Source organism: Corythoichthys intestinalis, chromosome 21 (assembly GCF_030265065.1).
Source record: "Corythoichthys intestinalis isolate RoL2023-P3 chromosome 21, ASM3026506v1, whole genome shotgun sequence".
Classification (NCBI taxonomy): domain Eukaryota; kingdom Metazoa; phylum Chordata; class Actinopteri; order Syngnathiformes; family Syngnathidae; genus Corythoichthys; species Corythoichthys intestinalis.
Window position 1 is genome coordinate 17,787,805 of NC_080415.1, and position 13,741 is coordinate 17,801,545.

Here is a 13,741-nt window from a genome sequence, read left to right on the forward strand (position 1 = left end):
GCAATGCAGAAATAGCAGACATCAAAGAGTTGTCGAGATTTTTTTCAAATATTTACCTTTACGTTTTTTTTTTCTTCTATTTTTCTTGGTTTGGATCAATTATTTATCATCTAAAATATCAGGGAAAATGCGACTGTAACAAAAGAAATACAATTAGGCCATAGTTATGAGGTAGATATCTGTGAACTATTTAGAGACACTATTTTTTTCATTGTGATGTAATTTGTTTATAAGTTTAAAATATGCAAGTGAATAATTTTATAAAGTCAATTTTTTTAAACCAAATAATAGGCACCAATTAAGGATTCTAAGCTAAAAATGATAGACATTTCAAATAATATAATTTCTTACCTTCTTTTAATGGCTGGGTTTGAACAAAAGCGGTTGCGCGGTGTCTGTAAATGGGGGTCTCCGGGGTAAAACGGACAAATTAAAAATAGTTTGGGGGCTTAATGTGCCATGAAACGAGAGTTACTTCTGTAACTAAGGTTCTATGAATTCCGGATGACCGCCAGAGGGCGGTGCTTAGCACCTGGATATCTACGTGTGCGCAGCACAAAGGTCGAGAATAAAATACCAACAAAGTCACGCCATTGGACGTGACCTGGGTGACGTCAGAGGTCGATAAGAGCCCCGCTCACCCAGCACTAGTTCCTTTTCGGAATGTACTCGCAGGGAGTCTGAGTGACAGGCAGCTCTGGCGGTCATCCGGAATTCATAGAACCTTAGTTACAGAAGTAACTCTCGTTCTATTTCATTCCTTCTGACCGCCAGAGGGCGGTGCTTAGCACCTGGATGACTTTATACCAACAATGTCACGAAGACACCACACATACCGAGGATCAGTCTCGGTGAGAGGAAGCCGACAGCACTACTGAAGCTACCGGGTGAGGAGCTGCCACATTCACTCTGTAGAAGCGGGCAAACGTACAAGACGATGCCCACGTTGCTGCGGAACAGATGTCATTCAGAGGAACACCTCTCAGTGCCGCCCAGGAAGTTGCCATCTTCCTTGTGGAATGGCACGTGACTTTAGGAGGCTGAAGACCTTTGGATTCATAGGCCTGAAGAATAGCTTCGACAACCCAATGTGACAAGCGTTGCTTCGAGACTGTGCAGCCTTTATTTTTGTCACCAAAACATACAAAAAGAGCATCTGTTTTACGAGTGCTTGCAGTCACGCTAATATAGTGCTTCAGCATACGAACAGGACATAGCAAACTTTGCAAATGTCCGTCAGGTTCACTCACATCGTTAAACACAGCCAGGGTAACTGGCTGGTTAATGTGAAAGGCTGAAAGTCTCTTCGGTAGAAAACTCGGATTGGGCCATAATGTAACCCCAGAACAGTCAGGATTCCACCTTAAACAGTTCGGAGAAATCGATAAAGCATGTAATTCACTCACTCGCTTCGCTGAAGTAATTGCGAGGAGGAACGCAGTTTTTATTGTGACCCACTTAAGGTCAGCCCCATCCAAAGGCTCAAAAGGGGTTGAACACAAACCCTCCAGGACTAACGGAAGGTCCCACGTGGGGACGCGTGGTAATCTTGGAGGCCGTCGACGAAGGGCACCCTTCAAAAACCGACACACCAGGGAATGAGAGCCCACTGATCGGCCATCCACCAAAACATGGTGGGTGGCTATCGCAGCCACGTACACTTTTAAGGTTGATACAGAAAGTCCCTTATCAAGAAGTTCTTGTAAATAGCTAAGTAATATTGGCACAGAGCAGCGCACAGGATCCACATCGTGATCCTTACACCATTTATTGAACAGTCTCCGCCTGTTACTGTAAAGCGCCCTCGTGGACGTAGCACGAGCATCAAGTACAGTTTGTACAACCGCCTCTGTACAGGACTCTAACAGAGAGTCCGGCCCTTCAGAGGCCACAGGTACAGGTGAAGACGCTCGGGTGGGGGTGCCAGATGCTCCCCTCCAACTGGGACAACAGGTCCATTCTCTGGGGCAGAGGCCAAGGATCCCCATTGAGATGTTTGAGAATCAACGGAAACCACATTCTTCCTGGCCAGAACGGAGCGACCAACAACACCCTGTGATTGCTCTGGCTGATTCTGTGCAGAGTCACCATTAAGAGAGGAAGAGGCGGAAACGCATACAGGAGAGAGTCTGGCCATGAGTGTGCTAGGGCATCCTGACCTAGTGGACTGTTCGGTTCCGCAAGGGAAAACCACAGTTGACAATGAGTGGTTGCTTCTGAAGCGAAGAGGTCCACCTCTGCAACACCGAACCTCCCCCATATCTCCTGAACCACAGCAGGGTTCAACCTCCACTCCCCAGGCGGTGGTTTCTGCCTGGAGAGTAAGTCTGCTGCACAGTTCCGCACCCCCGGAAGATGGACTGCCCTGAGACTCAGAAGGTGTGGAAAAGCCCACAGGAGACGTTTTTGAGCCTCCACCAGTGAGAGAGGAGATCTGGTCCCCCCTTGGTGGTTTATATGGTAGACAGTGGACGTATTGTCCGACCGAACCAGAACATGCTTTCCACTCAGCGCAGGGAGAAAATGCTTGAGACCAAGTCGAACAGCACGAAGCTCCAATACATTTATGTGACAAAGTCTCTCCAGTGGGGACCAAACACCCCTGATCGTCCTGTGGTTCCACACTGCACCCCAGCCTGAAAGCGACGCATCCGTTACAACCACTTCTCGGCGTGAGGGAAGAGAACCTAACGTGACCCCTTTGCATATGAACTGCCTGTCCATCCAGGGCCTTAGAAGTCGATGACAACGCCCTGAGAGAGTCACAAGTCTGCGTTGATGTCGGGTGGGATCCAATCCCAAACCGTTCATCCAAATCTGTAACGGGCGCAAAAACAAAAGCCCCAATGGCACCACAACTGATAGTGCAGTCAGTTTCCCCAACAACTGGAGGACGGTCCCGTATGACAGACTCGCACTGTGTCTGACACGCGTGACCGTTCGGAGAACGTCGTCCACCCTTTGTGGCGACGGAGAGGCGGTCATAGTTAAGGAGCTTAAGCTCATGCCGATGAAAATCACATGTTGGCTGGGAATCAAATGACTTTTTGAAAGGTTTACCTTGAGACCTAGTTGCTTCACATGGTCCAACAGCAGCGTGGTGTGGCTGAGAGCTTGTTCCCGAGTCTGTGAACACACAAGCCAATCGTCCAAGTAAGGAAGAATTCTGAGGCCGCGGCTCTGCAGGGGGGCCAGCGCCGCAGCCATGCATCTTGGAAATGTCCGGGGAGCAAGAGAGAGGCCGAATGGCAGCACTCTGTATTGGTATGCTTCTCCTTCGAAGGCAAAGCGAAGGAAAGGCCTGTGGTGTGGTACCACTGGCACGTGAAAATAGGCGTCCTTTAAATCCACACTTGTAAACCAGTCTCCTTGAGTGATTGATTGGAGAACGTCCGTCGTGCGAAGCATGTGAAATTTTAGACGCTTGAGGTAACAATTTAGTGATCTCAGGTCGAGGATAGGGCGAAATCCGCCGTCCTTCTTCGGAACAAGAAAATAAATTGAATAAAATCCTTTCAACAGGTTTGAACTGGGAACCAACTCTATAGCATCCTTCTGTAAGAGTTCTACGATCTCTTTTCTGAGGGCCATACGTTTCCCTGGATCTGACACAACTGTTGTCTTCACCCCATTGAACTTTGGGGGACGACGCTTGAACTGAATAGTGTAACCTCTGAACAGAGTTGAAATGACCCATGGGTCTGGAACAAGGGCGACCCAGCGTCTGAGATGGAGTTCGGTAAAATGGCTGAGGCCCTGGCAATGGTAGTCAAACTCTACCGTTCCTGCCCCTACTAGCGGTAGAGTGCTTGGAGGGGCGAGTGTGTTGAAGTCTGTGAAATCGGTCGGCTCTTGGAGGTCTTCCTGTCGGCTCCCGAAAAACAGGCCGTAGAGAGGAATGTCCATCCGCAGAAACTGGACGTGCAGTTCTCGGCGCAGGTGGAGCCCTGGTAGCAGAGTGATAGGTAGGAGCACGTCTGTGGGGGGGCCTGGAAGCTCGTTGCAGGTCAACAAACTGTTGCCGGGACCTGTTGGCTTCCACAGCTCTCTCAAGGGTTTGTTGGGCTGCTGGGCCAAACACTTGACCCGGAACAACAGGTAGAGTGCGAAGCGCACCCCTACACGACTCAGTCAGAGGAGACTGTGCCAACCATACTTGGCGTCTGGTCACAGTAAGTGTCGACATGAGTCTGCCAAGTTCTCTGGACATATATGCAAATGTCTGGAGGGAAGCATCGCTCAGGTTCTGTAAACTTTCATTGACACCTGCAACCCTCAATGACTGTGAAAGGGCCAGGGCAAGGTGGGAAAATGTATTACCCAAGCGGCCAATCCGAGCCGCAACATCATAGGCCTTGGTAAGGAGATCATCAGTCACCCGGCACTGTGGGCGCGGGCATCGTGCCTCTGCGCGGGCAGCATCTGCTGGGTCCACTATCAGGCTCGCGACAATGCTGTCCACCGACGGCATCTTGTTTAACCCATATTGAGCAGCATCATGCATAGAGCTGAGTGCCCTACAGTCTTGGGACAAGTGGGTGGACGACTTAGGATCCGTCCAGCAAAGCTGAAGCTCTTTGATATAGGGTTGTGATGCTGGCACACAGAATTGTGGTTTTTGAGCGGTCTTAAAGAAGGCATTAGAAACCGAATTCTCAGCTGGTAATGTCTCAATACCCAGTTGTGAAAGGGCTAATTGGACAGTTTGCTTTATGAAAGACAAACCAGGACTAGAGTCTGGGGGTAGGGACTCGGAAGTGTCAGAGTCCGCTACCGAGGGGCATGGAGAAGGCCCGATGTCAAGGTCACCACCATAGGTAACATCTCCGGTCCTAAACAGCGAGTCACTTGCTGCTATGGACACAACGTCCTCTTCCAGGTGGCCAACTACACTGCAGTGCTCCTGCTCAGGCACGCTATCAATGACACCTGTGTTTGCACACATATCCCCCCCTGGCTGTAAATTCAGGAGTAATGATTTAATCTGAGCGAACTCAGAGGCCAAAGTGTCAACCTTAGCAGATAGCATGTGGTCGGTATCACAAGCCTTCTTTGATGAGGTGGCCCCAACATGCTGCTTCTTATGGCGCTTGGTCGTCTTTTTTGGGCTCGACGCCAACGCGCCGTGAGAAATTTCATTTTCCACCAAAGCCAGTCTAGCGGACCTTTCCGACAACGGGATGCAGACACAATTAAGACACGCTTCCTCGGTGAGCGCCTTTCTTAAATGCCCAACACCTAAACACGACGGGCATAAAGTGTGTCCGTCTTCTGGGCTCAGGTGGGCTAAACAGCGAGCACACGCGTTCACGAGCGGTCCCGACATGCCTACACACAGTGCGAGCCCTACTCACGAACTCCGGAGTGAGTCAGCAAAGTACGAGGCTCCCCGAGCGAATAACACTCGAGGACCAGTCCACAGTATTGAGGCTCGAAGCAAACAAGCCACTCGGTTACAGCTGGAGGAGGCGCGGAGCGAAAATACACTCACACACTCCCGTTGTAGAAATGCAAAGAGTGAGTAAAAACACTCCCGTTGTATAAATGCAAAGAGCGAGGAAACACTCACGGCACACCAAACAAAAATGGCGCGGAGCGGGAAACACTCACAGCCTAATCAATGACCCGGTTCGGAAGAAACCGCCGCGGCGACACATTAGCCAGTGCGGGCCCGCATGATTGGTGGAAATAGCCGCGGTGCTACATTAGCGTATCAGAGCGAAATATACTCACAACAATACAATCAATAGAGTCCGGAGCGGAAAACACTCACAGAAAATATGCAACTGAAGATAATCCAGAACGTGAAGAAATCGATAGTCCAGCCGCAGCTCGCAGCCTCTGGAGGACGTAATCCACGTAGCTCCAACCAAGCCGGTTTCGAGGCTTCCGGCGAGCGCGGTAATACGACCTTCGCCGATGCGAGAATGTAGAAAAGGAACTAGTGCTGGGTGAGCGGGGCTCTTATCGACCTCTGACGTCACCCAGGTCACGTCCAATGGCGTGACTTTGTTGGTATTTTATTCTCGACCTTTGTGCTGCGCACACGTAGATATCCAGGTGCTAAGCACCGCCCTCTGGCGGTCAGAAGGAATGAAATAGAACTGCTATGGCAGCATATAGACTTATTGTTCTATCAAACACAACAGTTCGTTTAGCTTAAAATACAGCAGTTTATTTTAAAGAGGGGTGCAAGAGCAGAAACTGCTGTTTTAGCCTTGTCTGTGTTTTCCGCCATATAAATATCATAAAAATATTTACTCTTTACTGCAGTTTACTGAGTTTGTTGTGAAGCTCTTTTTTTGTTTTTTTGTATGGCTGTATAATACAGGCCCCTGGTGGCCATGCATCACCACCAGTAAGACAAAATGGGAACGTTGGAATGGTTTAATGGCATTTTCATTCAATTCAATTAAGAAAGTTCAAATGAAACATGAGTCGTCTTAGTTACAGGCGTCATAGAAAAACATGAACTCTCAGGTCAAGGCACCGCTCTATCAGCATTACAAAGCTTATATTACTGAATACTAAGTGTATTGTTTTGCTCCTCAGCACTGACACAAAATGTAGTAGTCGGCTTCACTAGGAGTGTGAGTACAAATGTGTTAATGTTTCCCTTGCCAAGGACTCTGTTTGGCATTACAAAACAAACAGTTTTTCCAAGGTAGAGTAAGTACTTTTTACCTTTCAAAGAGAAGGTTACATTATTTTGAACAGACTTAAAGAAAGTAGTTCAGAAAAGTTACCTGTTCTTCACTTTCACATACATTTCTCCACTTCAGTATAAGACGTGCAGCTAGCACAAAGTATTGTCGTAGTGCGTTTGCAGGGCTGACAACGTTTACCCGTTTGTGATGTCATTTTGGTTTATCGCTCTTATTTCTGATTCATCTCCATTCGTACTGCCTCCTTGACCAATCTTCTCACAAGCCAGCCCTGCGCTCTCCTCTCTCCCAGTTAACCCCCACAGGGAAGCCTCCAGGAAAATGGCCCAGCCTCCTTTCCTTTCCTCTTTTCCTCCTCCCAGAGTAAGCATCACACTTCCGATTTTCTTCCCCACTCCCCTTTTACGTGTCACCCTCTTTCTCGCTCTCTCTCTGGTCTACTCATGCACACAAGCCTTTCGTCTGCATTCATTCATGCGGAGGAGAAGCCGCTCAGTCGGGCGTAGCTCATACACATACACGTCAAGAGCAGGTGGAGAGGGAGAAAAGAGGCAGGAGCTGTTTGGCATGAGGAGAGGGAGCGAGCTCACACTCACACACAGTTTTGGGTGTGTTGCAGTTTGTGTATGTGTGTAAGCGCTCCGTAGTGAGGTGTTGGTCACCATGGCTGGCAGTCTGTTTGGAAGACTCTCCCTTGAGGAGGGGGGCTCGGCCTTGTCCTTGGAGGGCCTGGAAATTAAACTAGGGGGAGAAGGTAAGGACACACTTGTCTACCTGCGTGGTGGGTGATAGAGTTCTGCAGTTAAATGCTTTTTTGTTTGCATGTTACCTATTGTGTCCTGTATGCAAAATTTAGCACAAGGTCATGATATTAGTCCATTTAAATGCAATGATCTAGGGTAGTTGTGGAGGAGTCTGTTTATGTCTCTACAGTGACGATGACAAGGACAGACAGAATGGGCCCAGGGCAGCATAGACATGCACAGGAGCACAGGACAGGGACACCCAAGGATTTGTAAAGATGGTAAAAATGTCACACAGTGTCAGCCTGAGCGAAGGAAACATTAATGTTTTTTTATACGTGTTATATACACGGATTGTCCAACATGACAGGAAAGTGGGGGAAAGTTATGATGTTGTTGGGAGAAGTTTGTATTGAGAACTGAGTATCACCACTTTATAAGATAAGTGTTTCAGCTGGTTTTATGATGCCATAAGTATCCAACTCAACAGCCTTTCACTTGTTATGATGATAGACTCAGGTGTATTTGGGCATAAGCTTGATGAATTTCTCAAATTTGCTTTGTGGCTTTATTGTTATGATGATGTCGTTTTACTTCCTCTCCCAGACTGTTAAGAATATGAACTTCTTCTTTATCAATTTATCATAGGAAGCCTTCTACATACACATTGTTCCCAGAGACTTAGGGTTAGGTTACATAGTGTGTTCAGATGAAATATTTCACCGGACTGTCCGTTTTTTTATGGACATGTTGAAATATACACTGTCATCACTAGATCGTGACAATACATTTTTTGGGAGGGTGGGGGGACTTAAAATTCACAGATATTTGCCAGTAACACAGAGTTGGAAGTACCATACATACCATTCATAATTGACAGAGTTCATTAATATTGCATTGTCTTTCATACTGCACATAAATATCCTCTCTGTGTGTGTCCGTGGTTATTTATGTACTGCGTCTTCAAAGTAATTTGCCATCCGTCACCCTGGCATGGTTTAGGATTAAATGGTAAAAAGCACATTGAACGTGGTCATGGTTGTCAGAGAAAAAGCAAGGTGGCGTCATTGATTTGAATACAGTATTTGTAAAGTTATGGTACATTGTTGCATGCATACAACACGCCACACTGAATTTTGTGTTGCGACATGTGCTATGAATTGTAATATAACTTGACAGCAGTGACAGCCATGATGAATCCAATTTTCTAGAAAAAGCACCAGCGTTTATATGTGTGTGCACATTGTACATTCATGATCTTGATCTAATCAGAGACACCATTCTTTAGCATATCATTATTATATCTTTAAATTGTCTCTCCGTTGCTCACTTTCTCCCATTTACTCTCTCACACAGCAAATAATCCATACAATTCTCGATCTATCTCATCTATCACCATAGAGAAACAGGGAGCAGTAGACATATTTGTAGTGAGGCGTTGGATCATTGAGTAAAGTGTGCTGGTTTAGCCTGTCAGAGATCATTGTGGGCTCTCAACAAAATGGGCCAATTGAAATCTACTCCGGCCCACGGTACGTGATAATGTGCTGACACTTGCAGTTGTTTCGCCCACATTGTTCACTGACAATATATTATAATACCCGAGCTGCACACAAACCGGACGAGCTCTTGAAAGGGAAATTTGATTGCATTATGAATTTGGGAGGATGAAATCATCACGAGTATTTAGTGTTGCACAGATACCATTTTTTGGCTCCCGATACAGATTCCGACAACCGGCTATGTGGCATCGGCCTACGCCGATACTGTCCCGATAACATGTTTTAACAACAACATTCTTTTAATAATACATAGGGTTGTCTGATAATAACTTTTCAACCAATAACCCATATCCAGATATTGTCCAACTCAAAAAATCTTAATCAATCAATCAATCAATCAATCAATCAATCAATCAATCAATCAGTCAATCACTCAAATTTATTTATATAGCCCTTTACAAAACCCGAAAGGCCCTCAAAGCGCTTTACAACAAAACATTACTCAAGATAAATAAAAGGCAGGAAAGTATTACACAATGACATTAAGAAAAAAAAAAAGAAATGAAACAAAAACAGCGCACCGCGATAGAAGTCCAGCAAATAAAACAATAAAACCCTTAAAATCCCAAAACATGAAAAACCCTAATGCAAATAAAACCAGGCTCTCCTAATCTGTATAAAAGGCGAGTCTAAAAAGGTGTGTTTTTAACCGAGACTTAAAAAGACCTAGATCCGTACTGGTGCGGATTTCAGGGGGAAGGCTATTCCACAGCCTAGGGGCAGCAACCGCAAAAGATCGGTCTCCCCGTTGTTTATGTTTTGACCTCGGAACATGTAAAAGAAGCTGGCCGGTCGAACGAAGAGTCCTGCCAGAGTTACGGAAGGTTAAAATTTCCGATAAATAAGATGGAGCCTGGCCATTAATAGAATTAAAAACCAACAGTAAAAGTTTGAAATCAATTTTAAAATGGACTGGGTGATGACAGCACGGGGGTAATATGCTCACGTCTAGGTGTGCCTGTTAAAAATCGAGCAGCAGCATTTTGAACAAGTTGCACACAAGAAATTGAGGACTTAGGGAGGCCAACATAAAGTGCATTGCAGTAGTCCAGCCTTGAGCTTATAAAAGCGTGAATTGCTTTTTCAAGGTCGTGGCGACTAAGAAAAGGCTTCATTTTGGCCAAGAGACGGAGCTGGATAAAACTTGCTCTTACAACAGAACTTATCTGCTTATCACAGGTTAGCCTGCTATCGAATATCACTCCGAGATTTTTAAAGTGTGCCTCAAAAATGTCAGCCGGAGCGCCAGAGTTGGGCTCAAGGGCATTCATCATCGAAGGTGTGCCAAAAGTAATAAATTCAGTTTTTCTCTCGTTAAGATGTAAGAAGATTTGTGCAAGCCACTGCTTCACTTCAGATATGCACTCCATCAATTTAGCGAAAGCAGTTTTTTTGTTGGGTCTCAAGGGCAGATAAAGCTGCAGGTCATCAGCATAAAAATGAAAAGCTATGTTTTTTTATAATTGATCCTAAAGGTAGGAAATAAAGTGCAAAAAGAACAGGCCCTAAAATAGAGCCTTGTGGTACCCCGCAAGAGAAGTTTGTGAGGAGGAAAATTCCCCAATCATTACCGAGAATGTTCTATGTTGTAGGTACGGTTTAAACCATTTTAGAGCGTTACCATGGATACCTATGAAATGTTCTAAACGAGATACAAGGACTGTATGGTCTGTATCGAATGCTGCGGTGAGGTCTAGTAAAACAAGGATAGCTGGGTTTCCATTATCCACAGAAAGGGCAATGTCGTTATGTACTTTTAACAGTGCTGACTCTGTGCTATTTCTGGACCTGAAGCCTGATTGGAACTTGTCAAGGGTGGAGTTTGTCTCTAAGAAGGTTTGCAATTGAATAAAAATAAAAATCTCATACTGATATCAAACCGATACCGATATCGGTTGTGCAACGTGTCATTGCTAATTGTATTGTGACGTCCCACTGGATGCTTTTAATAATGATAAATGATTGAAATGAGCCAAAATGTCCATAATTAAATAAAAGGAATCATTCACAATTAAAACGCATTTACAGTCGCTACCCCAAGGAGCAACTAGGGGTGATTGTCTGCAAGGCGCTAGACGTCCAATCCATTTGAAGTGGGAGAGATGGCAGCGAGTGAACGGACGTTCATTTCTTCCGCAAATGGACTGGATGCCTACAAGTGATAAACTAATTGGTTATTGGTTGGAGGGTGCATTTTGGCCAGATGAAGAACACATTACTATTATTTATTTTTTTACCTCATTGGATGCCACTGACAACGCTAGACGTCCAATCAATTTAAAGTGAGAGGACTGTCAGTGAATGAACGGATGTCATTTTAGTGCCGTATCAATGTTGATACTAATATCAGTGCAACAGAACCAAGATGCACCAACACAATCATGGGCGTAGGTTTGCATAGGGACGGTGGGGACAGAACACTACCAACTTTTCAGGATGTTCAAATTGTCCCCGCCAACTTTTAAGCAACCTTATTTGCATTTCATAATAAATTCAGTTATATGATAATAATTATTATATTTATATAATATGATAAAAATTTAGATTATCTTCACATATATTGTAAGGATTATTGAATGAATTATTTTCATCATGTTCAAACTTTATCCCTTTTTACTTGCTGAATGTGCCGGTTCATTTTTTCCCCCTCAAACGCACGTTTGATTGGCTGATGACTTGAAGCCCCCTCCCCCACACACACACACCCTCCCACCACACAGACACACACGCACACTCACACTACCCCGACAGATTCATATTGACAACGTGCCGCCTCTCCGCCCGCTTAAAAGAGGAGGGTTATTAAATGTTTTTTTTCAGCCAGCAGCAGCCACTGTAAGTAACGTAAAAAGACGTCAATCTTGTGGAGGTGGGGAACACAACACTAACTTTGGTACTGAAAGTCAGACCTGCATCAGAGTTGGCATAACATTAAACTGTGTGAACTTGCTAACCTGCAAAACGACCGCCGTCAAGCTTGCCACCCTTCATTTGGATCATTATTTGCATTATGTGCATCACGGTAATGCAACACGGTGGCTTCAGAGTGCAAGTCCCTTTATTTAAAGTCTTGGGGTAGTCTAGTATGGCTCAGATGTCCTTGGACAGCTCATATTTTTTTCATTGATTTTTTTTCCCAAATCACTTTTACGTTGCAATATTTTAATTTGAGTCTTGGGGTGCTCCAGTGCCCCCAAAAGTGGACCCATTCTTGGATAGTTCCCCATTTTTTCAATAAAGGGACTTGCACTTCAAATGGTTCTTTAGTAGTTTTTGAAAACAAAGGTTGAATTGAATGTTGTTTCACCTGAACCAATATGCATGAAAGTTGGTATAAGTCAATACAGATTTTTTTTGCATTGATCATCATCTCTTATCTCATATTCGTGACAAATGTATACCTGACCCATGTTCAATAATCTGTTTGGTCTTATTAATGTCCCATCCCCAGCAAAAAGTATACATGCAGTTAATGCTGCTATATCGTCCCTACCGATGTTGAGACCAAACCTACGCCCTTGAACACAAACCATGCCTCGCAAATGAGATGTTTTTTTTTTTTTTTTTTTTTAAATAAAGATCCTTTCTAAATTTTAATTTGTATAATGTAACAATACTTTTAAATGAATATCTATAGCTCATTATTTACGCACTATTTGCCAGAAGTCGTCTGAATTAGCACGTCAAATACAAATTGTTCCTCTACATGCTTCATTTTAAAATCACATCGGTTCTCCTGTTGCAAGCGTGATCTGACTATGTTGGCGCGGAGTGGGGAGAAAAATCCACAGAAAGGTATTTCAAGTTAATGAATGTAATTCTGGTTTAAACCTGTGAAAACGACCTTAATGTTGACATTGACATGACGTTTAGGTTATTTTTGGTGTGTGTTTTACCCGAAGCATCGCGTCCTTGCATAACATTTGTTCGTTGCTGATGTCACTGGTATTAATTTCAGATGAGTGTTTTGAAGTATTTAGAAAAGATTTAAGCTGTCAATGGACAAGGGTCCGTTCACAAAAAGACTAATATTGTTGTGGTAATGCTGTAGATATTAAGGCAAAATAAAGAAAAAAAAGAGATCCAAGTCATACTATTGCTACGAGGCAAAACAGTCATATTCTTAAGTAGGGGTAATGTAGCTGTAGTCAGCTACGCATTTTACGTACATACAGTGCTGCTCAAAAGTTTGTGAACCCCCTCAACATTTTGGAATTTTCTATTATTTCAACCTGATTTCCTAATCAATCAATTCAGTAGTTTTTTTTTTTGTTTTTTTAACAGTTGTGTTGTCGAGACTAAATTAAAAAGAGTTTTCATCAACTGATGTAGGTGCAAAATTGAACTGTTTGGTCACAACCAAAACCGCCATGTCTGGCGAAAAGTCAACACTGCATACCACCAAAAGAACCTTCTCCCAACAGTGAAGCATGGAGGTGGGAATGTCAAGATCTGGGCTTGCTTTTCATCCTCAGGACCTGGACAACTCCACATAGTCCAGGGAATCATGAATTCTGAGGAATATTGTCAAATCCTAGAACATAACCTGACACCATCTGTTTTGAAGTTAAAGCTTGGCAGAAGGTGAATCATGCAACATGATAATGATCCAAAGCATTCCAGCAATACAACCAAGGAATGGCTGAAAAAGAAGAAGATTCGTGTTCTGGACTGGCCCAGTCAAAGTCCTGACCTAAATTCCATTGAAATGCTGTGGCGGGACCTGAAGCGAGCAGTTCATGCCAGACGCCCATCAAACCTCTCTCAACTG

The 13,741-nt window shown here is 44.5% G+C and overlaps 1 protein-coding gene across 2 annotated transcripts in view; it reads left to right on the forward strand.

Annotated features, from left to right (window-relative positions):
• Positions 1 to 13,741, forward strand: part of mpp2b (MAGUK p55 scaffold protein 2b) — a 59,862-nt gene that overhangs the window by 11,454 nt on the left and 34,667 nt on the right. Inside the window, exon 1 of one of the 2 annotated variants that reach the window (XM_057825541.1) lies at positions 7,044 to 7,419. The exons of the other annotated variant lie outside the window; for it this stretch is intronic. Coding sequence (XP_057681524.1) covers positions 7,329 to 7,419 — 91 coding nt within the window. The 5' untranslated portion in view covers positions 7,044 to 7,328. Of the gene's footprint in view, positions 1 to 7,043; positions 7,420 to 13,741 lie in introns of those variants that run through there. 2 annotated transcript variants of the gene reach the window in all.